The following is a 26,311-nucleotide window of genomic DNA, read 5'->3' as shown; positions in this document are numbered from 1 at the left end:
TGCAGTGGAGCAGGTTGAGAGCTTCAAGTTCCTTGTTCCAACAAACTAACATGGTCCAAGCACACCAAGACAGTCGTGAAGCAGGCACGACAAAACCTATTGCCCCTCAGGAGACTGAAAAGATTTGGCATGGGTCCTCAGATCCTCAAGATGTTCTACAGCTGCACCATCGAGAGCATCCAGACTGGTTGCATCACTGCCTGGTATGGCAACTGCTCGGCCTCCGATCGCAAGGCACTTGATTGTATTTTTGGGTAGAGCAGACATTTCCATGTATTTGTGTTAGCTGCATGTGTGACATAACTCCACCAGTCCTATTTCTGATATAATTTACAAAGTTAATTTTTTTATATATATTTTTTAAAAGGTCAAGGTTTTTTATCAATTAGTATATTTGAGTTTAACCACAATATTATTTATTTGTTCTGTCTTTTCTGCTGGATTAAACTGAAATTGCAACCAACTTTCTATGGCGTGTTAAAAAATAATGATATTTTGGAGATTATTTTGTTTTCGAATTACCAAAAGTGAGCGGTTGTAATCTGAATAAAGGGAAAAGGCCATTCTGTAACATGGGGTGAGACATTCATACTAATTTGCTAGAGAACCAGTTCAGATTTAAGTATAACTTTTGTATGATTGATGCCTTTAGTGATACGTCTAATGCTTTAATATTTAATCATTTCTGCCCTCCGATTTCATATTCATTATATTAATAGGCCCTTTTAATTTTGTCTGGCTTGCCATTCCAAATAAAATGGAATATTTTTTGCTCATATAATTGAAAAAAAAAGGTTGCTAGGTGTAGGCAAAACCATAAGCAAATAGGTTAAACTGTGATATGACTAAAAAGAGTTAATCAGGGTGATTTTTCCACAAATAGATCTTATCTATTTTTGCTAACTTTCTATAAAAATGTATTGGAGTGAGATTGAAACGAAAACATATGCTTAAAGTACTTAACGTCCTCTTTCAAAATATAGTTTGGTGAATCATGCGTGACTCCATCATTTGTAACAAGTTTCAAGAAAAAAAAATTGGTTGCATTTCTATGTTGAAGATTTAAAAATAATTTGGTGCATTTTTCCCCATATTCCATCCAGTTCACTTTATTTTTATAATATATTACACTGGATCTTTCTTGAATAAGCTCCTCCATTTCTTTTTCCTCTAACTTATCCTGTGCCTCTATGGTACAGTTTTTATTGCTATCTATCTGTACTATTAGTCCTTCCATTTCCTTTGTTAATATGGACTCTTTTTACCTAAATTGCTTTTGTTTTAGAGATGAGTACTGAATTGCATGGCCTCTAAAGGCACATTTAAAAGTGTCCCATACAATAAGGGGATCTGCTGTACCTATGTTATGTCTGAAAAAGTCAGTTAAAATTCTTCTGTCCTAGTTAAAAACAATTTATCATCCAATAGACTTTGATTACATTTCCAATATCCTTGCCCAGGTGGAAATTCTGTAAGAGTAATATATATGCCAATTATGTGACGGTCCGACCGCATTCTGTCCCCTATCAACACATTTTAAACTTTTGGTGCCAGAGAGAATGACATAAGAATGTAATCAAGGTGACTAGCTTTATTGAGCTTCCGCCATGTACATCTCACTAGGTCAGGGTATTTAAGCCTCCGTATATACCCTAGTTCCAATATATCCATGACATTTGGGATTTCCTTAAGTGCCTGAGGGTGATAGTTTGTAGTGTGATTTCCTTTACGGTCCATAGAGGTATTTAAAACCGTAATAATCTCCCACCATAATAATAGAGTCTTGTGTTTTCAAATGTTCAAAGAAGCGTTATTTGGACCTTATAGGTTAATGAGCCATATCTGTTTATGGCCCAATAGACATATTTAAAATCATCCATCTACCTTGAGGATCTGTTTGGACAATTTGCACATTTGGATCAAAATGACTGTTAATTAATATGAGCACAACTTTTGAGTTTCTTTGCCCATGGGAGAAATATACTTTGCCCCCCTAGTCCTTTTTCCACACAACTTCATCTAAAGTTGTTGAATGAGTTTCCTGTAAACAATAGATATTATATTCCTTCTCTTTTACCCAGGTAAATACTGATCGTCTTTTCTTATTATCTGCTAAGCCATTACAATTATAGCTGGCTATACTTATTTCACCATTTACCATAATGAGATACAAGTTTCAAATCTATTTATCATAATATATGTTTATAAACTTACCATTAAAAAGTACCATAGTGATTGAGTGTCCATATAGCTATACCATGATATTTGCATTGCTACTACGTAAACCTCCAATTGGTCCCCACTATTCCACCCGCTGAAACTCCTCCCCATCCCAAGTTGGGTTGTCATCCCAGTGACCGGCAGAACCCCCCTGTTCCCCTGGATCCCAAGGCCCCCGAGAGACCGGGACCCACCCTTCGAAAAGAACACACAGTGCCACCACAGAACAGAAGCAGATCAGCCGACCAAAAGCATTTCCATCACCCTCACCTTGTATATACAGTGGGGAGAACAAGTATTTGATACACTGACAATTTTGCAGGTTTTCCTACTTACAAAGCATGTAGAGGTCTGTAATTTTTATCATAGGTACACTTCAACTGTGAGAGAAGGAATCTAAAACAAAAATCCAGAAAATCACATTGTATGATTTTTAAGTAATTAATTTGCATTTTATTGCATGACATAAGTATTTGATACATCAGAAAAGCAGAACTGAATATTTGGTACAGAAACCTTAGTTTGCAATTACAGAGATCATACGTTTCCTGTAGTTCTTGACCAGGTTTGCACACACTGCAGCAGGGATTTTGGCCCACTCCTTCATACAGACCTTCTCCAGATCCTTCAGGTTTCGGGGCTGTCGCTGGGCAATACGGACTTTCGGCTCCCTCCAAAGATTTTCTATTGGGTTCAGGTCTGGAGACTGGCTAGGCCACTCCAGGACCTTGAGATGCTTCTTACGGAGCCACTCCTTAGTTGCCCTGGCTGTGTGTTTCGGGTTGTTGTCATGCTGGAAGACCCAGCCACGACCCATCTTCAATGCTCTTACTGAGGGAAGGAGGTTGTTGGTCAAGATCTCGCGATACATGGCCCCATCCATCCTCCCCTCAATACGGTGCAGTCGTCCTGTCCCCTTTGCAGAAAAGCATCCCCAAAGAATGATGTTTCCACCTCCATGCTTCACGGTTGGGATGGTGTTCTTGGGGTTGTACTCATCCTTCTATTCCTCCAAACACGGCGAGTGGAGTTTAGAGCAAAAAGCTCTATTTTTGTCTCATCAGACCACATGACCTTCTCCCATTCCTCCTCTGGATCATCCAGATGGTCATTGGCAAACTTCAGACGGGCCTGGACATGCGCTGGCTTGAGCAGGGGGACCTTGCGTGCGCTGCAGGATTTTAATCCATGACGGCGTAGTGTGTTACTAATGGTTTTCTTTGAGACTGTGGTCCCAGCTCTCTTCAGGTCATTGACCAGGTCCTGCCGTGTAGTTCTGGGCTGATCCCTCACATTCCTCATGATCATTGATGCCCCACGAGGTGAGATCTTGCATGGAGCCCCAGACCGAGGGTGATTGACCGTCATCTTGAACTTCTTCCATTTTCTAATAATTGTGCCAACAGTTGTTGCCTTCTCACCAAGCTGCTTGGCTATTGTCCTGTAGCCCATCCCAGCCTTGTACAGGTCTACAATTTATCCCTGATGTCCTTACACAGCTCTCTGGTCTTGGCCATTGTGGAGAGGTTGGAGTCTGTTTGATTGAGTGTGTGGACAGGTGTCTTTTATACAGGTAACGAGTTCAAACAGGTGCAGTTAATACAGGTAATGAGTGGAGAACAGGAGGGCTTCTTAAAGAAAAACTAACAGGTCTGTGAGAGCCGGAATTCTTACTGGTTGGTAGGTGATCAAATACTTATGTCATGCAATAAAATGCAAATTAATTACTTAAAAATCATACAATGTGATTTTCTGGATTTTTGTTTTAGATTCCGTCTCTCACAGTTGAAGTGTACCTATGATAAAAATGACAGACCTCTACATGCTTTGTAAGTAGGAAAACCTGCAAAATCGGCAGTGTATCAAATACTTGTTCTCCCCACTGTAGCTATTAAAAAAATATCTTACTTTCCATAATGAACTATTAATATTTGTAATAATGTAGGTAGTTCATGCAAAGGATTGTTACCTCTTACCAGGATTGCCATTACAAAAGTTACATTTTGGCAAGAAATTATTATTTCAGCAAACAATTATTGTGATTCATCCTGTATTGTCCCTAACATCTTTATTCCCTAGCAGCAGTTGTGGGACACACACACACACACACACACACACACACACACACACACACACACACACACACACACACACACACACACACACACACACACACACACACACACACACACACACACACACACACACACACACACACGTACACGCACACGGAAACACACACACTCAACCCCTTTCCCAAACAACCATAAGCTCAGATGCTCAACAGTTGTTACATCCCAGAGCCCAACTCAAGGACTTGCTTTACGAATTCATATACGGTTGCAGCTGTATAAGGAATTGAGCAAAAACTGGCAAAAATGGGAAGATTTGATTAACCATTGTCAAGTCCTAGGTGATGGGAGATCAGATACACCCCCTTCCCCTGAAACACACACACGCTGGTCCCCCGTTGCGACCATATTCCCAAGCATCTCTGTGCAGTCAGACCTTTGATTATTTTGTGCCACCAGGGCCACAATAATATGTCCCCTCTCTGAATGTCCAAGTGTGACCCCCTCCCCATGGGTTACTGCAGCTAGTGTTGCCGGCACTACCACTTGAAAAGAAAAGGAGAGCCGCACACTCTAGCTCAGATGCAATAATTGAATAACCTAATATCCAACGTTTCGACAGACAAGCTGTCTTCATCAGGGTATAATGACGCCACTGCCTGGGTGGGGGCACCCCACCGGAATCCCCACCGGCTAGGTACAAGGTCGTCAAGGTTCTCATTAGCAGCTTTGAGAATTTCCTTGTATATTATACTCTCCCATAATATACAAGTAGAGAGTTAACAGCCTCAGAAATCAGCAATTAACTGCACCTCAGAACTACAACTTCGATGTTGCCAATGAACTGAGCCACGTACAGGACCACTACATACTGGCGTAGCTGAAACTCCTGCAAAGCAGGGGGGGGCCACGTGCTCTGGGGGCCCATGCGCCCGTCATCTCACACCTATGTCTAAATTGTTTCAATAAATAATTGACAGTAACCTGTCACACCCTGATCTGTTTAACCTGTCGTTGTGCTTGTCTCCACACCCCACCAGGTGTCTCCCATCTCCCCTCATTATTCCCTGTGTATTTATACTTGCTTTTTCTGTTTGTCTGTTGCCAGTTCGTCTTGTCCTGTCAAGTCCTACCAGCGTGTACCCGTGTTTCCTGTGCTCTAGTTTTTGTTTTTCCCAGTTCTGACCTTTCTACCTGTCCTGATCCTGCCTGCCTTCCTGTACCTGCCTGACTCTGATTTGGATTCCGACTCTTTGCCTGCCTAGACTTACCTTTTGCCTGCCCCTTGTACTATAATAAACCCTGAGACTCGTACTATCCGCCTCCTGTGTCTGCATCTGGGTCTTAGCCTGAGCCTTGATAGTAACTCACCTAGTCAGGACTGTCTAATTGTAGTAAAATTAAGCATGTTTCTTTGTGTTATCTGTCCTCGGATATGGAGAGCTGTGAAAGCCTGTCTGCAGACGAAGAGGTCCCAGTGAATGTTCAAAGGGGTTGCTGGCACATCCTTGTATGGGATGGGTTGTAAGTGTACTTGTATACAATAATACAGTTAAAAGTCACACACAATGTAGGCTACAAAAGTATTACAACTGTAGCAGGCAAATCCTTCTCCTGGAGGTCTGCTGGGTTTGCAGGCTTCTGTTCCAGCCCAGCACTAACACACATGATTCAACTTATCAAACCTAATGAGTTGATAATAATGTGTATTATTGCTGGGCTGGAATAGAAGTCTGCTCACCCAGTAGATCTGGGAGTGGAGCAAGGTTGGCCACCTCTGGGATGGACTTTTTAGTTCACCCGAAATTAAGCTTTAGTAATAATAGCCTAATTACTAAATGGGTAACATTTACAAACGAGTTAGCTTATTTGTGCATTTTGAAATTAAATGCTGATTCATTGAAGTGGTTATAAAGATGTTTCAAGATTAACTAGTGTCAATGTTCATGAATCACAGATCACAATTCTGCACTAAAAAAGGTGTGAAGGGGATCTGTCTCTAACTTGTCTGAGTTTTTGTGTTGCTTCCTCAAATGAACATCACCTTTTTGTCCAGTTGTGAGCTCTCCAATCTGTTTCAATTGATTTTCACTGTCTCAGGATATCATCCATGTGAATCCATGTAGCAGCTCATCATAATGACATGCATCACTAACGCAGCCACAGGCCTACTGTACGGTGGCATTAGTGGCCTTATGGGCTTGTGCGATGCGTCCCTTGTCATTGTAGATCTGAAGCAGAAAATAGCTAAACTCACACATAATCTCCATGTTGTTGAGCTAGCTATATGTTCTCAACTTAACATGATAAAGGTAGATAATGTAAATGAGGCTATCCATAAGCCAGATTTTCTACATTAATTTTCTGACATATGAAATAGTTTAGTGCAAATCCAACCCTTGTATTCTAGGTACAGTACCACACATGAAAATAAGGAGCTGACAATTTGTAGGTTAATTAGAAATGTCAAAAAGGAAAGTAATGGGGCATGGGAGCGTTGTAATTCTACCTTGTTCATTTGCTGAGAATGATTTTAGAATACAGAGACAAAATCAGAAGGTATGGAGGAGGATTGCAGAGATTGTGTTGATGGTGGGTGAAGAGAGATTTGCACAACAATGGTTTACAACTCAAAGCCACAATTTCCTTTATGCAAAGTACCCATTCATTTTACCTGTAGGCCTATGTGTTTTACAGGAAGTGAGCTATAATCCTCAATGTCATGACACAGGTATAATGAAAGAGCCATAAGATATGACAATCATTACGTTAAGATACCATAATCCAATTGGTAGCATATCACATAGGAAATTCATGCTTAGTGTTTCATTCACAATGTTATAATGTGTGTTCCTGGTGATTTATATCCTTTGGTGGGCAAATTTACAATTTAATTTAGTCAACACATTCACAAATGGTGGCTTTGATCACAGTTTTTAGGTTTAGATTGAGGTTCATGGCTAGGTAGCAGCATATGTAAACATTGTTGTCCAAATCTCTCTTTACCCACCATCAACACAATCTTTGCAATCCTCCTCCATGCCATTGACCTTCTGATTTTGTCTCTGTATTCTTGCAAAGCAACATCATATGGAATTGGAAAACCAGACACAGCAATGATTGTTGTCTATCCTACATATTTTGGGGGGTTTTCTAGCCCGGGAACTAATGACAGTTTCATGAAGGAAAGATTTTCAAGCAAACATCTGCTCCTCCCCTGATTGGTTAACGCAGCGGTGGCCAAGTGTAATTTGCATAAAGTAGAGCAGAGCTTAACTATTTCTACAGCTCCGCCAGTAGGTTTCTCGCCGCTCACCTTCCCACAATCCCCTGTGCATTGCTCCGTGTGCCCCTGTTGAAAATGAATGGGGGCGGAACTATGTCTGACGAATTCGGAAGTGGTGAAAACAATACGTAATTAGCCTATTTTTATAATTAGCCTATTTCTAACGGGGCGATGGCATCCCGCCTCGGCCTCTTTACTTAATTGACTATCAGGTTAAAAAAAGGTAGGTGAATCAGGTCGGACTCAGATGGAGAGTGAGTGTGATGGCCTGCCGGACCAATGGTGGAAGCAGAAGCATTGTGCGATTCTCTTGGCGTGAGTACAGTTGGTGAGAATGAGTGGACGATGGTGAAGAACAGTGGAGTAGAAAGGGCTAAAGTTGGAAATGAACAGCAGTTTATGGTTGGAGAGCGATTCACGAGCAAGGATAGTTTTTTGGGTGACCCGTTTGCGGTCTCGAATATGGCGATGGACGAATTGGGTATAGGGGAATCTGTCAGAGTGACCTGGAGCGGTTTGATGTTGTTTTCGTGTGTGTCAAAAGTGCAAAATGAGAAAGCTCTGTGGCTCTACAAGATGTCGACAAATGATGTGGAAAGCTATGATTTTCAGAGTAGGGCACCGGTTAAAGGTGTCATCTCTGGTGTCTCGTTGGACATAGAGGCTGTGTGGTTCAGGGATAACATTCCAGGAGTGGTAGACGCACGTCGCTTGAATCGAATGATAGGTTTTTACTGTCGTTTGAGGAAGTGGTTCTCCCGAATTACGTTAAACTTGGTTAAATTACGTTAAATTACGTATGTGAGATTTGCAGTGAGACCATATGTACAGAAGCCACTGTAGTGTTACAATTGTAAAAAGTTTGGACACGTGGCAAGTGTTTGTCGAAGGAATAAATACGTAGCAGTTGAAGAGTCAGATGAAGCATGTTGTTGTAATTGTGATGGGAATCACGTTCCCGGGTTCCCAGAATGCCCTGTAAGGATGAAGGAGGTGGCAGTAGCAGGATCAGGGCCATCCAACAGGTCTCCCATGTGGAGGAAGTGAAAATCGCTGAAGGACTAAGTAGAGATGATAGTGGATGTCCCACAGTCTGCAGTGAATGCCGTGCAGGAGAAGGATTCCCACACACTAACAGTGAAGAAGGTGGACTTTGTTGTGTTTATACCGCAAGTGATAAATTGCACTAGTCAAACTATTTTATTTTTGGGGGTTTGTTTTTGTTTTTGGTAATTAGTATGAATTTATTCATCCAAAACATATTTGGAAACATTAGGCTTAACATGAGAAAATGACAACCAAATAAAAATAATCATGCATCCATTAAAGCAAAGCTATAGGCTACTGCAGCACCAGCACCACATCATCTGACAGCCTATCGATAGGTAGCAAAGTAGACGCCGCAATTTCAGAACCATGAACAGCGATCGGTAGTATATACAGTTGAAGTCAGAAGTTTACATACACCTTAGCCAAATACATTTCAACTCAGTTTTTCACAACTACTGACATTTAATCCTAGTAAAAAATTCCCTGTCTTAGGTCAGTTAGGATCACCACATTATTTTATGAAGGTGAAATGTCAGAATAATACAGATTTTTTTTTATTTCAGCTTTCATTTCTTTCATCACATTCCCAGTGGGTCAGAAGTTTACATACACTCAATTAGTATTTGGTAGCATTGCCTTTGAATTGTTTAAATTCGGTCAAACGTTTCGGGTAGCCTTCCACAGCTTCCCACAATAAGTTGGGTGAATTGAGCTGGTGTAACTGAGTAAGGTTTGTAGGCCTCCTTGCTCTCACACGCTTTTTCAGTTCTGCCCACAAATTTTCTATAGGATTGAGGTCAGGGCTTTGCGATGGCCACTCCAATACCTTGACTTTGTTGTCCTTAAGCCATTTTGCCAAAACTTTGGAAGTATGCTTGGGGTCATTGTCCATTTGGAAGACCCTGACTGATGTCCTGAGATGTTGCTTCAATATATCCACATAATTTTCTTTCATTATGATGCCATCTATTTTGTGAAGTGCACCAGTCCCTCCTGCAGCAAAGCACCCCCACAACATGATGCTGCCACCCCCGTGCTTCACGGTTGGGATGGTGTTCTTCAGCTTGCAAGCCTCCCCCTTTTTCATCCAAACATAATGATGGTCATTATGGCCAAACAGTTCTATTTTTGTTTCATCAGACCAGAGGACATTTCTCCAAAAAGTACGATCTTTGTCCTCATGTGCAGTTGCAAACTGTAGTCTGGCTTTTTTATGGCGGTTTTGGAGCAGTGGCTTCTTCCTTGCTGAGCGGCCTTTCAGGTTATGTCGATATAGGACTCGTTTTACTGTGGATATAGATACTTTTGTACCTTTTTCTCCAGCATCTTCACAAGGTCCTTTGCTGTTGTTCCGGGATTGATTTGCACTTTTTGCACCAAAGAACGTTCATCTCTAGGAGACAGAACGCGTCTCCTTCCTGAGCGGTATGATGGCTGCGTGGTCCCATGGTGTTTATACTTGCGTACTATTGTTTGTACAGATGAACGTGGTACCTTCAGGCGTTTGGAAATTGCTCCCAAGGATGAAACAGACTTGTGAAAGTCTACAATTATTTTTTTTAGGTCTTGGCTGATACATTTTGATTTTCCCATGATGTAAAGCAAAGAGGCACTGAGTTTGAAGGTAGGCCTTGAAATACAATCTAGAGGAAAAAGAAACGCACACCTATTTAGGCGAGGTGCTGGCTAGCGGAGTGGAAAACTTGACAATAAAGGAGAGCCGCACACTCTAAGCGCTCAGATGCAAAAATATAATGTCTTTGAAATACATCCACAGGTACACCTCCAATTGACTCAAATAATCAGAAGCTTCTAAAGCCATGACATCATTTTCTGGAATTTTCCAAGCTGTTTAAAGGCACAGTCAACTTAGTGTATGTTAACTTCTGACCCACTGGAATTGTGATACAGTGAATTATAAGTGAGATAATCTGTAAACAATTGTTGGAAAAATGACTTGTGTCATGCACAAAGTAGATGTCCTAACAGACTTGTCAAAACTATAGTTTGTTGACAAGAAATTTGTGGAGTGTATGTAAACTTCCGACTTTTTAGGGGGGGCGGGCAAACTCAGACTTCGAGGAGGTCCAGAGGAACTGTTCTATGCCATTGTCACTACAATACAGAAGTTTCAATACTGTAAAATACAATACACGATATGTAGTTCACTACTCCAACACTGAAGACTGGCTGCGTTACAAGTGTTACCAGTTTGGAGTTTTGAACTAAGAGTTTTGAAAATTCACCACACACTAATTAAGAACAAATTGTGATTTACAATGATGGCCTGTTGTGTGTGTGTGTGTGTGTGTTTCATAGTGATAGCAAGGAGGGCTGCTCTGCTCCTTCATCTCCCACTTATGTCAACATCAAACATGGTCTCTCTCTCCAGCTCCTTACCTAGGTCTATGGGCGGATTGAGCTCACACATAAAAGGAAGTTTTTCTTCCCCAGAGGTAGAAACACTGGAAACAAAAACAGTGCAGGACTCAGGACACAATACATCTTTAATTCTGTCAGTTCTTTGTTCAGGTGTTGTGTATTTCTTCCAAAGGGTGGGGAGAGGAGAGGGAGCTCATTCCTTCCTGTGTATCCTAGTTGTAGTGATCCTCTCAGTCTGTGAAGGCCAAATCCAATCTTTTGTGTTATTCTAACCTTCTGAACCTCCTCCCCAGGGGTGTAAACTGACAATCCAAATACATTTAAGAGCAACGCTCCACTATACTAGTGTCACGCCCTGACCATAGTAAGCTGTTTATTCTCTGTGTTGGTTGGGGCGTGATAGTGACTAGGGTGGGTCATCTAGGTGTTTTGTAATTCTATGTTGGCCTGGTATGGTTCCCAATCAGAGGCAGCTGTTTATCGTTGTCTCTGATTGGGGATCATATTTAGGTAGCCATTTCCCCATTTCTATTCATGGGATCTTGTCTATGTTTAGTTACCTGTCAGCACTATTTGTATAGCTTCACGTTTCGTTCGTTGATTTTGTTGTTTTTTGTTCAGTGTTCAGTCATTAAAAGAGAATGTACGCATACCACGCAGCGCCTTGGTCCATTTCATACGATGATCGTGACAACTAGATTATAGAAATCAATGAAAGAGAACACTTTGATAAACCTCAAGTGGAACGTGTGCTTTCGGAGACGTGACAATACTTAAAAAATGTGTATAACAAATATATGCATATTTTGTGACAAAGATCACCACATTCGTACTAACAGCAACTACTGTATATCCCCTCTTGCAATGAGATAACCAGTTAAGAGTTATCGCAATATCATTTCAAATGGGGAAATGTAGGTTAGTTACCATAACATGACATGCCCACCCACATACTGTAACATCAGCTTCATCTGACTCCATACCTCAGAATATATGACAGAACACAGGATTTAAGAGCCTGGCTTCCAGCAATAATCTAACTGCTTAATGGAAACCCTTCACAGTCAGCAGCAACAGCAGAACTACAGCAATAGAGGAGGTCTGGGTCACAGGTCAACAGCCACATATTCAACCAGCTTCCGCGCCATTGCATCAAAGCTTCGCTCTGTTCTAAGAGGATACAAAACAGAGTAGTGAGGTTACACAGGAAGCCACCAACCGTATGTGTAATGGCAATCCATTATACAATCAAGAGAAGTTATGCAACGAGGGTAACGAAGGGTTAATCAGCCATCATGCCACTCCATCAAGCAATGTCACAGAAATGCCTCCACACATGGCAACAGCACAGCATCCGTTGCTATCGGAGCCCTGGAATGAGTGCATGGGCTGAGAAGGGGAGAGAGGTGTGTGTGTGTGTTTGTGTTTGTATGAGGGTTTTAACACAGGCCAGCCTAATGGCATCTCACCAACAGTGGGCTAAGCTCACACTGAAACCTCCAGCACTCACGCCCACTAACAACCAGAGTAGATGTCAGGTACGTTATGCAAAATAACTATCATGAGAGAGAGAGAGAGACAGAATGAGGAGAGACAGAGAAAGAGGGGTGTAGAGATAGAGAGGGATAAAGGAGAAAAATAGAGAAAGAATGAGGAGAGAGAGGGGGAGAGAGAAAAGCCACTGAGCTATAATGGAAGATTATCCTACTATCTCGGGGTCCTGTGTGGCTCAGTTGGTAGAGCATGGCGCTTGCAACACAAAGGTTGTGGGTTCGATACCCACAGGGGACCATTTATGCACTCACAACTGTAAATTGCTGTAGATAAGAATCTGCTGAATGACTCAAATGTAATTAAACAAAGGACCAGGAAGTGGTGCTGATTTGTTCTTTACCCAACCAGATGGTCTCTTGGGAAAAGATGCTGAGCTCAGTTGGTAGAGCATGGCACTTGCAACACTAAGGTTGTGGGTTTGATTCCCACGGGGGACCAGTACGAGAGAAAAAAAAGTATGAAAATGTATGTACTCATTACTGTAAGTCGCTCTGGATAAGAGCATCGGCTACATGACTAAAATGCTAATGTAGAAAAAATTGAAACCTCCAGCAACTCAATTTAATTTCAGATCCGTTTCCTTAGCTGGCTGTGGTTCAGCCAATTAATATAGGGCAAATATGATAAGTAAGAACCATATTTCTGTGTAATCCCACTCAGTAATGAGATGAGCCAGGTCACATAAATATCTCTCACAGTAACACACTAATGAATACAGAGCTGGGGCCCTCAGAATATCCTTCCTCCAATTTGTTTTTAAGAGACTTTTTAAAGATTTATGAGAATTGTAGAACATCATTAGCATTATCATGACATAATTAATCTGATTAATAACCCCCACCTGGTGGGTTTGAGGTTAATGAATGAATCTTTAATTTGTTACATCTAATCTTCCATTTAATTAAAGTTGTGTGCCCAGGGCTAATATAACGATTCTTGATTACCATCAACTTTTTTCAGATCGGGGTAGTCATAGCGTGACAAGCTAATGAATTGTCCTCCTATAACACTTCCACCTCGGTTTCAGATACATGGGGTAGGCAACCTGACTCACTAAATTATTCATAGATTTACCCTTTTTTGCTTGGTGTTAAGCGATGACAACATGCCTATTTTGTAGGAGTGTAGACACAGACAGTCACTTTAACTCCAATCCAGTCAGACAGAAAATGTACAGAAATTGGTCCCAGATGGGTTTAACCCAACATGCGACCGGTACACCACAACAGTGTGTGGTTTGCCATTAAGAGCAGAAGAAGTCACAGTTTGGAATCATAAAACTGGGTTTCTAAGCATTTAAACAACTGGATCTAGACTGAAAGACAAGATAACAATAACTAAGAGACATCTTAAACTGAGTTTATACTCAGAGGATGGCAAACTGTGGTTGAGAGAGATAAACCTCAGTGAATGACAGGTAATCTAAGTTCTCTGAGGTGCAAGCCGTGCCAATTTTGTCTGTGGGGTTATCAGTGTCAGTGTAAACAAGGGACACTCATGGTGAAATCCCATGCATGTCACCAGAGTCTACGCTGGCATTAGCCAGGATCATTACTCAGCATGTGACAAATTAAGACATATCTTGGCACAACAGAGGCTGATAAGCCTTTAAAACTCACTTAACAGGCATGATAAACCCTGCAATATTGCTCACGGGCAACCCGAGTACTCATTCTCTGTCACTGGAGGCCCTGGGTTGAAGATTTGTGCTGTGTTTGCCGGGGAAGTTTCTCTGGATTAAAGTCGAAGGGCAGAGAGAGAGAGAGATACACTGCTGGATGACAGTGACCTGTGAAGATGAGAGCTTTGTGAATAATTCATAGACAGGCGAAGTCGGCCATGCATACATGGGTGGACTAGGGTAAAGCCAACCTTGAAGAAATCGGAGAGCTTCCTCCTCCACTACGCCATTGCCCTCCACATGAGTGGGCACTGGAGGCTGGAGCAGAGCCTCAGTCCAACCATGACCATCAGACGCAGTCACTCACAAACCCAACAATCAGTCCCGCTATCTGGAGACTTCAGGTTCTTCTAACAAGTCAAACTTTTCTCAAGTTCACTGCCCTTCTTCAGTTACTTGTGTTGACACTTTCATAACGGTCAAGACTTGAGACAGGACAGAATCATGAAGCTATTGTCTTACGTTCTCTTTAAAACGGGAAGCGTTAAATAGAAAAGTAGTCACAACTCTGCTATGCAGGGGGAGTAGCTAGCTAGCCAAGCTTAAAGCCAAATGCTAGTAGTGCTTGTAGACAAGTCCCCCAAGTTCAGGCCTAACTTCCTACCCTGAACCTCCTTTAAAAGACTGACGTCGTGTTTCAGGTTACTTGGGTCCAAAAGGAAGACCCTCGGGAGCAGAGAGCCGTGTGTAAATGCATCAGCAGGTCTACGTCTTCCCCTCCCATCCCTCCTCATACTCTCAGAGCTGGAGACTGAGGCCCTCACCCCTGCATGAACCTGGACTTCTGATCAGGAGGAGAGAACAGCAGCACTCCAACACTAAACAGAATTTCCATCAACCTTTAGTTCCAAACCCATTTACAGAATCGAAATCTAAAAGTACAATTAGGGACTTCTTAATCGCCATTATCTTGATTCTGTGATACTAGAATTTGGATAATTGTGATTCATTAATGCATCATCTGTACAGTAATAGCCACAGCTAAATGAGCTGGCCATTCATTTTCATTAACTTGAATGAAAATGGACTATAGAAACACAACACTGCTGCCTGCTTTCTGTTGTCCATAATTTGAAGCTAAATATAAGGACAAGTAATGATCAAATCACCTCCAACACGACAGAGGCAAAATATGATGTTTCCACAACAAACGTTCATAATTATGAGAGCCACCATCACAGTACACCTGCTAACTCCACCTGCTATCAGCGCAAACACATCTGGCAGAGTGTAATTTGCCTTGGCAGCGATTCAATATAAACCTTGAGGGGAACATTTCTTACTTTTCTATTAGCCTTTCCCTGCAGTTATTAATCAAGTGCCAGACACAAATCAGAAGCCATCATGCACAGCGCTTCCTAAGGATGACCGAGGGGGAGATGGCACTGCTGTGCCTGTGACAGACAACGGGAGGGGGGATATCAGCCACACGGTGGAGATGAGAAAAGCCACTGGTTCCGGGGGATTCGGAGACTGGGAGACCACTCTCTCTGCAGGGGCTGTGGCCAGTATGAAAATCAGCAGCGAGGACGTTGATCGTGGGAAAGCGGTAGAATGGTAGGCACACCGGGTCCTCTAGGGAGGGATGGATGATCCTTCAGGAGACGTTTTAAGTCATCCCTGACAATCCCCAGCCTCCGTTAAGTGCCTTCCTTTTTCATATAGCAGGAAAACAGTGCTAGACTTCTGAAGTGTCCCGGGGACAACAACACAGCTGGTAAGTAAGGAACACCTATGGTTTCTTTATGGTCTAACGGGAGAGGAAGTAGACGTCTTAATCTGTAGAAAACAGATATAACATATAACTTACCTTACACAGTACCACACTCATTGTGAAGCTGAGAATTAATTGTATTGAAGAAACCTTACATATTAGAAGAAAACCAGTCAGGCCTGTAGAACTCTCTTTCAACTGAGAGTAGGCAGCTTGGAGAAACTGCACTACTAGTTCAGTGCCTCACACAGACTACTGTAGATCCACTGGCCTCAGATCTCAAATCCAAATGCTGGAGAATCTCAGTCCTTTGCAGGCGAGATATCTTCAAATGTACTTCAGTTCGTCCAACTGCGAGACACAATGGAACTCTAAAGCTTGGTCAAAGAGCACTTGGCCTGAGTAACCAGTTGCTGTTGTTTCGCTGTAAACCCCTCTCACAAAGAGGACAACTTAGTGACAACAGAGGCAGATCCTAGAGGTGCATTGAAGTCAGTGATTTTTACGATCACAAAACTTTGGAAGGTGAAATCTACTCCCAGTGATGTACGGATGGCGACTTAAGGTTTGATCTATGGGAAGGGAAAAAACTTTTTTCTTGACAGTTGCTTGGCCACAACAGTTCTGGCAGTCCTTCATGGATAAAATCCAGGTCCACTTTTGAGAGTCCTTTTGTGTTCAAAACATATCCAGAAAAGACAGATGCGGCAGCTTCATTCGCTTGGAAATTACAAAGAAAGATTGAGTTGAAATGACATGGTCATCTCTTGGCTCAAGTAACCTCCTCCAGTCACGAAAATAAGCATTGTGTGGCTCTGCTGGAATTAGAACATATTTTTGGTGACTATGCTTGTGCCCCATTCACCCTCGGCGTCCTCAAATTTTTCAAAGTAGTTTTCTCGACTTGTTTTCTTGTTTGGTTTAGTTTTTTCGCGTTGAAGCATAGTTCCTACACCCTGGGTATTTTTGATTTCCTTAGCGCAAAGCTGAGCAAACAGACAAAGGGAGCTGCGATAGAACCCTGCCAAGTCTTGCCTGGCTTTTTTCTCTTCCCCTCCTCTCCCTCTCTCTCGACATGGCAACCTTCCCGAGATGCCTTGGCGGGGTTCCAACATGTCTGTCTGAGTACCCCCCAAACACCCACCCTCCCCCCGAAATAAAACCGTTGATTTGGGCAAATTGATCAAAACGAATCTCAGATTAATTTCTGAGCTACGCCATTCGACCACTTCCTTCATCTCTGGCATCTCCCCTCTCCCGCCCCCCACCCAGATGCACACAGACACGTGTGGTACTTGGAATCCTTGCCAGCCAATACCTCCCAATGCCTACCCACACACCCCCTTAACCTCTCCATACCCCCACCACAGCCCATTCCCCTCTCCCCTCTCCTTCCCACCCTCACCCAAGCAAGTCACGCAGGGAGTTCCTCCATGTCTCTCTCGATGAGACTCCCCAAAAATGTCTCTGGGATGTCTTTACAAGACCTGAAGCAGCTTCGCTTTTTCAATGCCGGGGTAGTCTATTCACCATGTGCCAAGGCACAGCATCTCCCGCCATTCTGAGGGGGCACCTCAGTGCCCACATCGCTGGTGCCAACTCACCACTGCCTGCCTCCATGTTCACACCATCCAGTAGCACATAGCCACAACCCCCAGCCCACGCAACAGCCTAGCATGGTGGAATTTGGACTGGCAGATGCAGGAGTGATCCTATAGGGAATAAATAAGACGCACAGCAAAACAGAGGCTGTTGATTGGCTGTCAATTTCTCTTAAAGCCATTTTGCTACTTTATTAATTCATGGCTTTCCCCGACAGTTTGGGATATTAGATTAAAATGGATTTTAAACCATGTAGCTCGTAGACTACAATAAATGTTTACATAAGGTAAAATCGTAAGATCTTCTTATATCCATTAACTGACTAGAGGTGATGCAGCAGGTTTTTTATTTAGTGAGGTGGAGGTAATATATATGTGCTGACTTACACTTTGCAACAATGCAACGGATTATTCCTGATTATGAAAGAAAACTGAAAACACAATCTACAACAAACAGTCCAAGTCCATCAGTATCCCTATCTATTCTAGAAGAGGACTGTGGATGGATGGTACAGCATACACCTTACACAATCACATCATTTGGAATGACCACATAAATCAAGATTGACCCCTATTCTATTTCACTGGAAGCTGCTCTACACAGAACTAGAGCCATCTGTGATCTGCAAAATATAAAATACGCAGTCACATGCCTGTCAGCATCTACTGGGATTTGGATGAATTTCACCATGTCCATAAGTAAATAACCATTTCACTGTCCATAAAATGCATAACAGATACCATGGCTACTCTCTTATCCAGGACATCATAATCCTGCAGGGCAATAAATGAATCCACTTCATTCTGTCTCTGACCCTTCGTTCCTCTTTCCTCACTGTTCCAACGCCCCGTCATGTGTAACCTTCAGAGGGCTAGCAGCAACATCAGGATGCCTTAACAGAGCGAGCAGAGCCACGTGCAGTGGTGTGGTGCCTGTCTGTGTAGCTGTGCGTGCGTCTCCTGGCAACCTGCCAGCCCCGTGGTGCAGTGATGTTGCCATAGGGCTGGGACTGGGGAGGGAGACCAGGGCTGTATGGGGCTGGTAATCAGACCACTGCAGTCCTGCAGGGTGGATCCCTTCCCTGCACGGTCACGCTTCATGCCATTGCACACAGTTCCCATGTGAGCCGCATCTCAAGCAGCCTTCAGCCAGGCCTTTTACCTTTTACTTGCCCTCTCTCTTACACACACACACACACACTTATTTGGGGCAATTCTGAAGAAAAGTGAAATGCAGTTTACGATTTGACAGTATAACTAGGTGTTGTGTTAGACATCCACTCAGATGGGGCCTGTTCTGAGAAAACCGTAGGACCCCAGACAATTACTGTTATGATTTTCGCATCCTATGGTGACAGGAACCAAGCAACACAAGGTACTGCAATTGTTTTTTCTCTCTTGCCTTTTCCTTGCGATCGATGTTTGATGTCATGCGGCGAGCTCCTAGTGCTCTCTCTCTTTGCCTACAGTGCAAAAGCTAGTAGGCTACATGTTTTCATCACTGCAGACCGCACCCCTCTAACCTTCAAATGTTATGTAACTCAACTTGTCAGCCATTCCCCTCAAACTGAAAGTTTTGCCTTTTTCCATCCTCTGAGAGTCAGACAAGAAATACAATTAATCTTTAATCTAAATGGAGTGTTGGAGACAGCATCTTTCTTTAGACATAAATAAAGGTCACATAAATAAAAAATTAACTAAGTCAGTTAAGAACAAATTCTTATTTACAATGACGGCCTACCCCGGCCGAACCCGGGCCAAATGTGCACTGCCCTATGGGACTCCCAATCACGGCCGGATGTGATACAGCCTGGATTCTAACCAGGAACTGTAGTGACACCTCTTGCACTGAGATAGTGCCTTAGACCGCTGTGCCACTCGGGAGCCCCTGAAAACATATTTTTTTGCACCACTGACTTTAAACTAGCACAAATTCCCCCAAGCGAGTCAAGTTCTTGCCAGTTGGATAGAATGCATCTTCAATCACTTTAAGGGCAGTGAGATCCAATAGAAATATCCTTGGTATAAGGCCTACACAATTGCAGGATTAACAGTAATATGCACTACAATTTTCCAGCCTTTAATATTATTATTATTTTTATATATTTATTTATTTTTTACAAATGATTAGCTTTGGAACAGGTAGCCTTAATCAGAGGTGTGTGTGTGTGTGTGTGTGTGTGTGTGTGTGTGTGTGTGTGTGTGTGTGAACTGCGCAGAGAGAGGGAGAAATAGAGAGAGACTAGTCTACATTAGGGTCGTCCCTACCCTAAACCCTAACCATTGTAAATGTCAACTTCAATGGGGTAGGAACGTCCCAAGGAACCCGGATTGCACGGACCTTTCTTGAACAGTTTAATAGCAGCGAGATGTGAATATACGCATGCGCAATATGGAGGTTTCAGTGACAAAACAAAGCCTCTGCAGCGCTTCAAAGTCATAGCAGGGCAGAAGTGTAGTCAATTCGTGCAACTCATTAGTATGTCGGCTACACAGTCGTACGACAAGTGCTTGTTGATATAAATAGCTTGTTGATATAAATATCAACTGTACACGCTTTGTGTTTTCAATGTTTACATAATTAGGCCAACTTACAGTTCCTACGGGTGTTTTGCTAAGCAACTAGGTATGTAGGCTAGCTACTATAGGCTATAGCTACCGAGCCTAGGACACCATGCGACACAGACACACACAGGGAAAGTCATCCTACCTGATACTTTTAAACTTTCACTTCTCCCGGGTAGAGCGGTCTCTGGAGTCGGCATCTGTGTTTTGGAAGAGATATCTCCCATTCTACTGTGGGTAAAATGACGCCAAATCAAACGGAGTCGAGTCGTTACGACCATTGAGCTCAGCGGTTGCAGTCGTGCGGACACAAACTAGCCGAGCCTTCTTACTTTCCTACATAACAACTTGTGTAACGCGCCAGTTTTCATGTTTATAATCTACAATTGGCAGAGCACAGCCTATTACCAAACCTGCACAAAATTATATTTTTGATTTAGCTATAGGCCTAAGTAATTAAAGCAAATGTAATAATGATTAAATGTAGTTTGCATTAACAAATATATAGGGCTATAGGCTGAAAGACCTATGAATGCCAAAACCTTCGCCTATATGAAATGTTGAGGTAAATTATGTCATTATCAGGATATAATTAAGCAATAAGGCATGAGGTGTGGTATATGACCAATATACCACAGCTATCCAGGAGTGCCTGGATACAGCCCTTAGCTGTGATATATTGGCCATATACCACAAACCACTGAGGTGCCTTATTGCTATTACAAACTGGTTACCAACGTAATTAGAGCAGTAAAATTACATGTTTTGTCATACCGGTGGTATATGGTCTGATATACCACGGCTGTCAGCCAATCAGCATTCAGGGCTCGAACCACCCAGTTTATAATGGAAACAATCATTTGTGTAGCCAATCATGTTTCAGCCTTGATACATTGTAACATTAGTAAAACAACGCATTGTAACCATATTTTGAGACACAAGTCAGGTTCTGGTAGTTTCGATGACTAGAATAACGAAATGCATGACCTGACAAAATATAGCCATTCCAAAAAAAATTACATTTGCCCTCCTTTTCTTTTAAACATTCTGTTATTTTCTGAATCAGGCTTTGACTATTTTGTCATGGTCCATTTTATGAAATAAGCATGTTGCCAGAGTTGAACCATTGCATTTTTTTTTATAGCTTGTTGCATTATTAAATAGTTTTAAAATAGTTATTATTAATAAATAAAGAATGGAATACATTGGGGAAAATGTCCTATCTGTTCATTTCTCAGGCAACATTTGCTGATAAAAAATAAGTCTGTCAAGTCCGTTATTAACAAAGTTACTCAAATGAATATGAAAGAGGTTTACGCAAGTTTGAATTAAAAAGGATTTGCCTCTTCAAGTGTGGAGAAACTCGAATCTAGCTTTTGGTTCAAGGCCCTTGCACACAGCGCTGTTCCGAGGGGCTTTGGGTACCATGCCTGAGCAGGCAACTAACATTGTCATTTAAAAAGATTTGTGTAAACTAGTTTTCAGCAGATAAATTTGCAATAATCTGGAGTTAAAGCAAAGAGCTGTGAATGAGTTTAGATCATGGATAAACTTCAATTGTATTTTGAATTTATTGTTGGCATTTTTCGAAAATCTGCATTTTTTTGGACAAGATTTCTCTGCAACAGACTCGAATGTTATAGGCATAGGGATACACGTCAAATAAATCAAATTGTATTGGTCGCATACACATTCTTATCAGATGTTTTTGCGGGTGTAGAGAAATGATTGTGTTCCGAGCTCCAACAGCGCAGTAATATCTAACAATACACACGAATATAAAAAGTAAAAGAATGGAATTAAGAAATATTAGGTCGAGCAATGTCGGAGTCCGGAGTGTGTGTGTGTATATATATGTGTGTGTGTGTACCGCAATAGTTAAATAGGATAGGCCTTGACTAGAATACAGTATATCAATATATATATGAAGTATGTATGTATGTGTACCGCAATAGTTAAATAGGATAGGCCTTGACTAGAATACAGTATATAGATATGAAGTGGATAAAACTGTATGTAAACATTATTTAAAGTGGCCATTGTTCCATTATGACTATGTACATAGGGCAGCAACCTCTAAGGTGCATGGTAGAGTAACCCGGTGGTAACCTGACAATGATTAAAGTTCAGGCCAGGGTACTGGGCGGAGGCCGGCTAGTGGTGACTATTTAACAGTCTGATGGCCTTGAGATAGAAGCTGTTTTTCAGTCTCTAAGGTCCCAGCTTTGATGCACCTGTACTGACATCTCCTTCTGGATGGTAGCAGGGTTAGCAAGACGTGGCTCGGGTGGCTGAGGTCCTTGATGACGTGCCTAGTTAATGGAAGATTGGTGTGTTGTTAATTCCTATAGGCCTAAATCTATAGTCCGATACACTCAGGCAAATTATCTAATGTGGAAATCCACAAATAATACATTAAAAAAATGTATTAAAACATACATAAGTTTGATCCAACACAATCACGTGAGAACAATTTGTCTACGGAAGTCATATAGTTGGTTATAGATACTTGGGTTTGATAAAAGGATTGTCTGGAGACTGATCGATGTTGATGCACGAGCGGAGACCACTGTCTTTCATTTGTGAAATCAATTAACTTTTATGGCTGCATAGGCCCTATAAAACTCAACAGCAATGCGTCACGTTCATAGTGCATCGCCTATTGTCCATAGCGTTTGAGACTTGATAAAATAGATGGGAAAGGCTGTGTTTTGTAGTCTTCCATTCAACACCAATATACTACACATTCTAGATGTACACTGTGGTCACCTGCAGCCTGCAAGCCTACATTAACGCCACTGCACCCTTTCACTGCAGGGCTCGCTGGATTCGTTGGCTTCTTTGCCGCATAGAAGGCCTCTAAATCAGATAGGCTTATTCATTACTGTGTAATATAGGTCAGCATAAAGGGGTGGATTGCAGAGCTTGGTTTACCATACAAGCCATCTGGAGTTCACTGAGCGTCGAATTTGCTCACGGGAGGCACGCGTCCGGCTGCTCGGCAGATGACACTGCGTTTTACTGCGGCACGAGAGGGGGATAAGGGGACCTCAACCAAATCCATGCATACGAACGGGTGTTCACTTTGCACAATAGAAAATGTCTGGGTTATGGTGCAGCTATAGGTCTGGGGTTATGGTGCAGCTATAGGTCTGGGGTTATGGTGCAGCTATAGGTCTGGGGTTATGGTGCAGCTATAGGTCTGGGGTTATGGTGCAGCTATAGGTCTGGGGTTATGGTGCAGCTATAGGTCTGGGGTTATGGTGCAGCTATAGACTACATACAACGTCGCCTTTGTTCTGCAGTACTACCACATTTTACGCAAGATGTAGACTGCGCCACCGATGTAGTCCTATCCAAGGCCTATTACAGAAATTATTGAAAACAGTTGAACATTTAACATTGCAATGTGCATTATTTGTACCATAAGAATTATCCACTCATATAAACGTAGGCCTAATTTTCCATACATATATCATTTTCCAGGCCTTATATGATGCTATTTTTAGCGAGCACGATTATTATATATTTTTTTCATATTGGATCTGTGTAATTTAATTCAGGGTTCGAATGAATAACGAAAGAATCACAATAAATCATTGGGCTTCGTATGGGACAGGACAGGGATGTGGGTTGGGGGAGAGAACGCACAGATGACAGGCCATATGGAGACGGCCCATTTGGGGTAAGAATATTTTAATTCCCAATACTTCATAAAGGTTTCTCGCCATGTTTGCAAAATATTTACGATTGGCCGAGTATGAAAATACAGCAGTGTAGGCTATATGTACACCGCTCTTGAGAATTATCAATAATTAATTATGCGCAGGCACGTGCAGTTTGATAATTGTGCATTCCACATGAGCAGGGATATAGTGAAGAGGCATGGTGTCTCCATTTTTCCAGATGCATATAAAAAGGTGCCTATAGTCTTCTTTCGCCACATCAGCCTATACACATAGCTATAATATTAGGCCCCTATATATTTATATTGTGCTAATTGAAAATGTAGCCTAATAAAATGCATCAAACATTCACATATTTGTTTTCACACGTCTAGGCCTACATTTATTTTAATTAGAAAAGCGATGTCAATGCAAAATGTAGGCTCATGATTATGGCCATCGTGTGTATTTTTCTGTTAAACACGTCTATTGTCATTGCAAGGCATTATAGGTAGGCTAATCTCGGTAAGTCAATTACATGAGAGAAAAGGGGAGTTGGAGCGTCCCATTTCGAAACCCCTCCGATTTGTTTAGTAAACCGGCAGATGCTACCTCTTCCCTTCTGAATAATTCTCAGAAGAGAAGAGAAGTGGAGAAACAGCACAAGAGAGAGGAGCAGGGCGACCACGCTTTAAGCTGCGCACGGCGATGATAAACTGGGCTACTCTCCTCTCTGTCAGATGGCTCTTTGCATCAGACCCTTTTACGTGAGTCTCGGCTGGCTCTGCCTCCAGACTGCACCAAAGCTCTCTCCTCTGTGTGCTGCTTAGATGTAGCCTATGCTTTTAGCATTTCCCGCATCCTTTGAAGAGGTCAGGGTCTTTTAATGCACAATCAGTGGAATATGGGTGTTTTCATCACGGCACCAATTTCCATCTTTCGCAGCGCGCAGACAATATGGCAGAATTGATGTCACTGGAAGGACATTTCTGTTCAGCATCATCAGCGGAGGAGACCATCCTTGGTACCCAGCCGGATGTACGGACTGTTTCGATGTTTCGAGGAAAATGAGAGTTGATTGTAAAGGTATCGCAACAAGGCATTTCTGTAAGTTGTTGCGCTGAATAACATGTTGCAAAGTTAAGTATAAATATTTTTGCCTCAGCATTTTGACACAATATTCTGTTTTCTAAAGGGGGGGACTAATTCAAATACGCATAAACCTTATGTAGATATGCATGTTTTTAGTTAATTGTAAATAAAGTGCTATTTCTAAATATGGGATTGTTAGCATATATATATATTCTCTTTACTTTTGGCATCTTCTCAATACGTTCTATTACAAGGCCTATTATCCGTTATATATTCTTGATTCTGTCAATATGGCTTCTGTTTATCCCCAAAACCAATGTGTTGTCACAGCTTTGCCAAATTGTACCTCCCACTCTTTTTCTCCAATATTGAGCTAACCCCTGTATGATGCAGGTGCTTTCAGTGCCTCCACCTCCTAACCCATCCTGCTCGACCCCCACAAAAAGGCAGGTACGACTCTATTCAGCACAACAGCTTTTCCCCCTCTTTCTTACCTCTGCTGCATTTTGCATGAGCTATCTAGGTCATTCGCATTTTAGCGTATGCAAGATTTGACAAAGCTGATGAGAAGCCAGATGGGCCCTCTATTTTTTTTGGTATCATGGGAGTTGAGCAAAAGGACCGACTGCAGCAAGCCCTGTATTTTCGCTGCTGTCACTCGGGCCTGGCGTTCGTTGCACCACCAAGGATCGGGCTATATCTACATCCAAGGAAATAATTATAGAGAATACATCTCATGCGCTCGGAAGACTGCCACTGCCAGGATATAGGTAACGTAGGCCTAACATAACGGTTAGCTTTTTTGTGTGCCTTTTTAGATTTTCAGTGGAGTTTATTCTTATTAGTCTATATGTCATGTCGACCTCCAATAATGCAATGGTGAATAACAATGTATACGCATTAGGCGCTACTGTATTGGATAACGGTGCCTAGCCAGCCGGTGGAATACGTAGTCGTACATTTTGGTGCAAGACCGTTGCTTTCAATGAGGTTGCCCTCATTACGCGCACAGCAGCTCGTCAGGCAGTTGCCATTACAGTAGCTGTTACAGTGATACAGAGAAAGACTAAAGGGGCCCTGTCTCTCCTCGTGTTCACAGCGGACCTTGATTTAAATGTCCATACAATTAAGGCACGCGGTGAATGCCAAGAGAGAGGGTAAACATCATCAACATGTACGATGTGTGTTCATGTGTCATATTACACAGTAATAGGTCGTCAGATAAGCCTCTACCTCAAAAGGTGAAAGGTCTTTCTTTGGAGGTTCTGTCCCGTGCCTTGTGCTAGCATTTCTGTAAGGAAGCGACTGGAGCGCGCCATTCCATTCTCTGCTATAGCCTGCGCGGTTAATTGCTGTAAGGTCGAGGTGAAATCTCATCCATATAAATGCACACGCTGCGTTTTGTGGAATTGAGATCTTTGTGGGTTCT

General features: G+C 42.2%; 1 protein-coding gene across 4 annotated transcripts in view; it reads right to left on the bottom strand.

Moving 5' to 3' along the window:
- LOC139556354 (mitochondrial peptide methionine sulfoxide reductase-like) overlaps positions 1-20,474 on the bottom strand; it is a 108,798-nt gene extending 88,324 nt beyond the window's left edge. Inside the window, exon 1 of one of the 4 annotated variants that reach the window (XM_071370226.1) lies at positions 20,271-20,474. In XM_071370226.1, the coding sequence (XP_071226327.1) occupies positions 20,271-20,406 (136 nt within the window). In that variant the 5' untranslated portion in view covers positions 20,407-20,474. Of the gene's footprint in view, positions 1-16,055; positions 16,080-16,114; positions 16,972-20,270 lie in introns of those variants that run through there. The other 3 variants (XM_071370228.1, XM_071370229.1, XM_071370230.1) reach the window with 3 other exon arrangements.
- Positions 20,475-26,311: the final 5,837 nt, after the last annotated feature.

This window comes from Salvelinus alpinus, chromosome 27 (genome assembly GCF_045679555.1).
Source record: "Salvelinus alpinus chromosome 27, SLU_Salpinus.1, whole genome shotgun sequence".
NCBI classification, from domain to species: Eukaryota; Metazoa; Chordata; class Actinopteri; order Salmoniformes; family Salmonidae; genus Salvelinus; species Salvelinus alpinus.
Note: the sequence above shows the minus strand (reverse complement) of the source record. Positions and strands in the feature narration are given on the sequence as shown.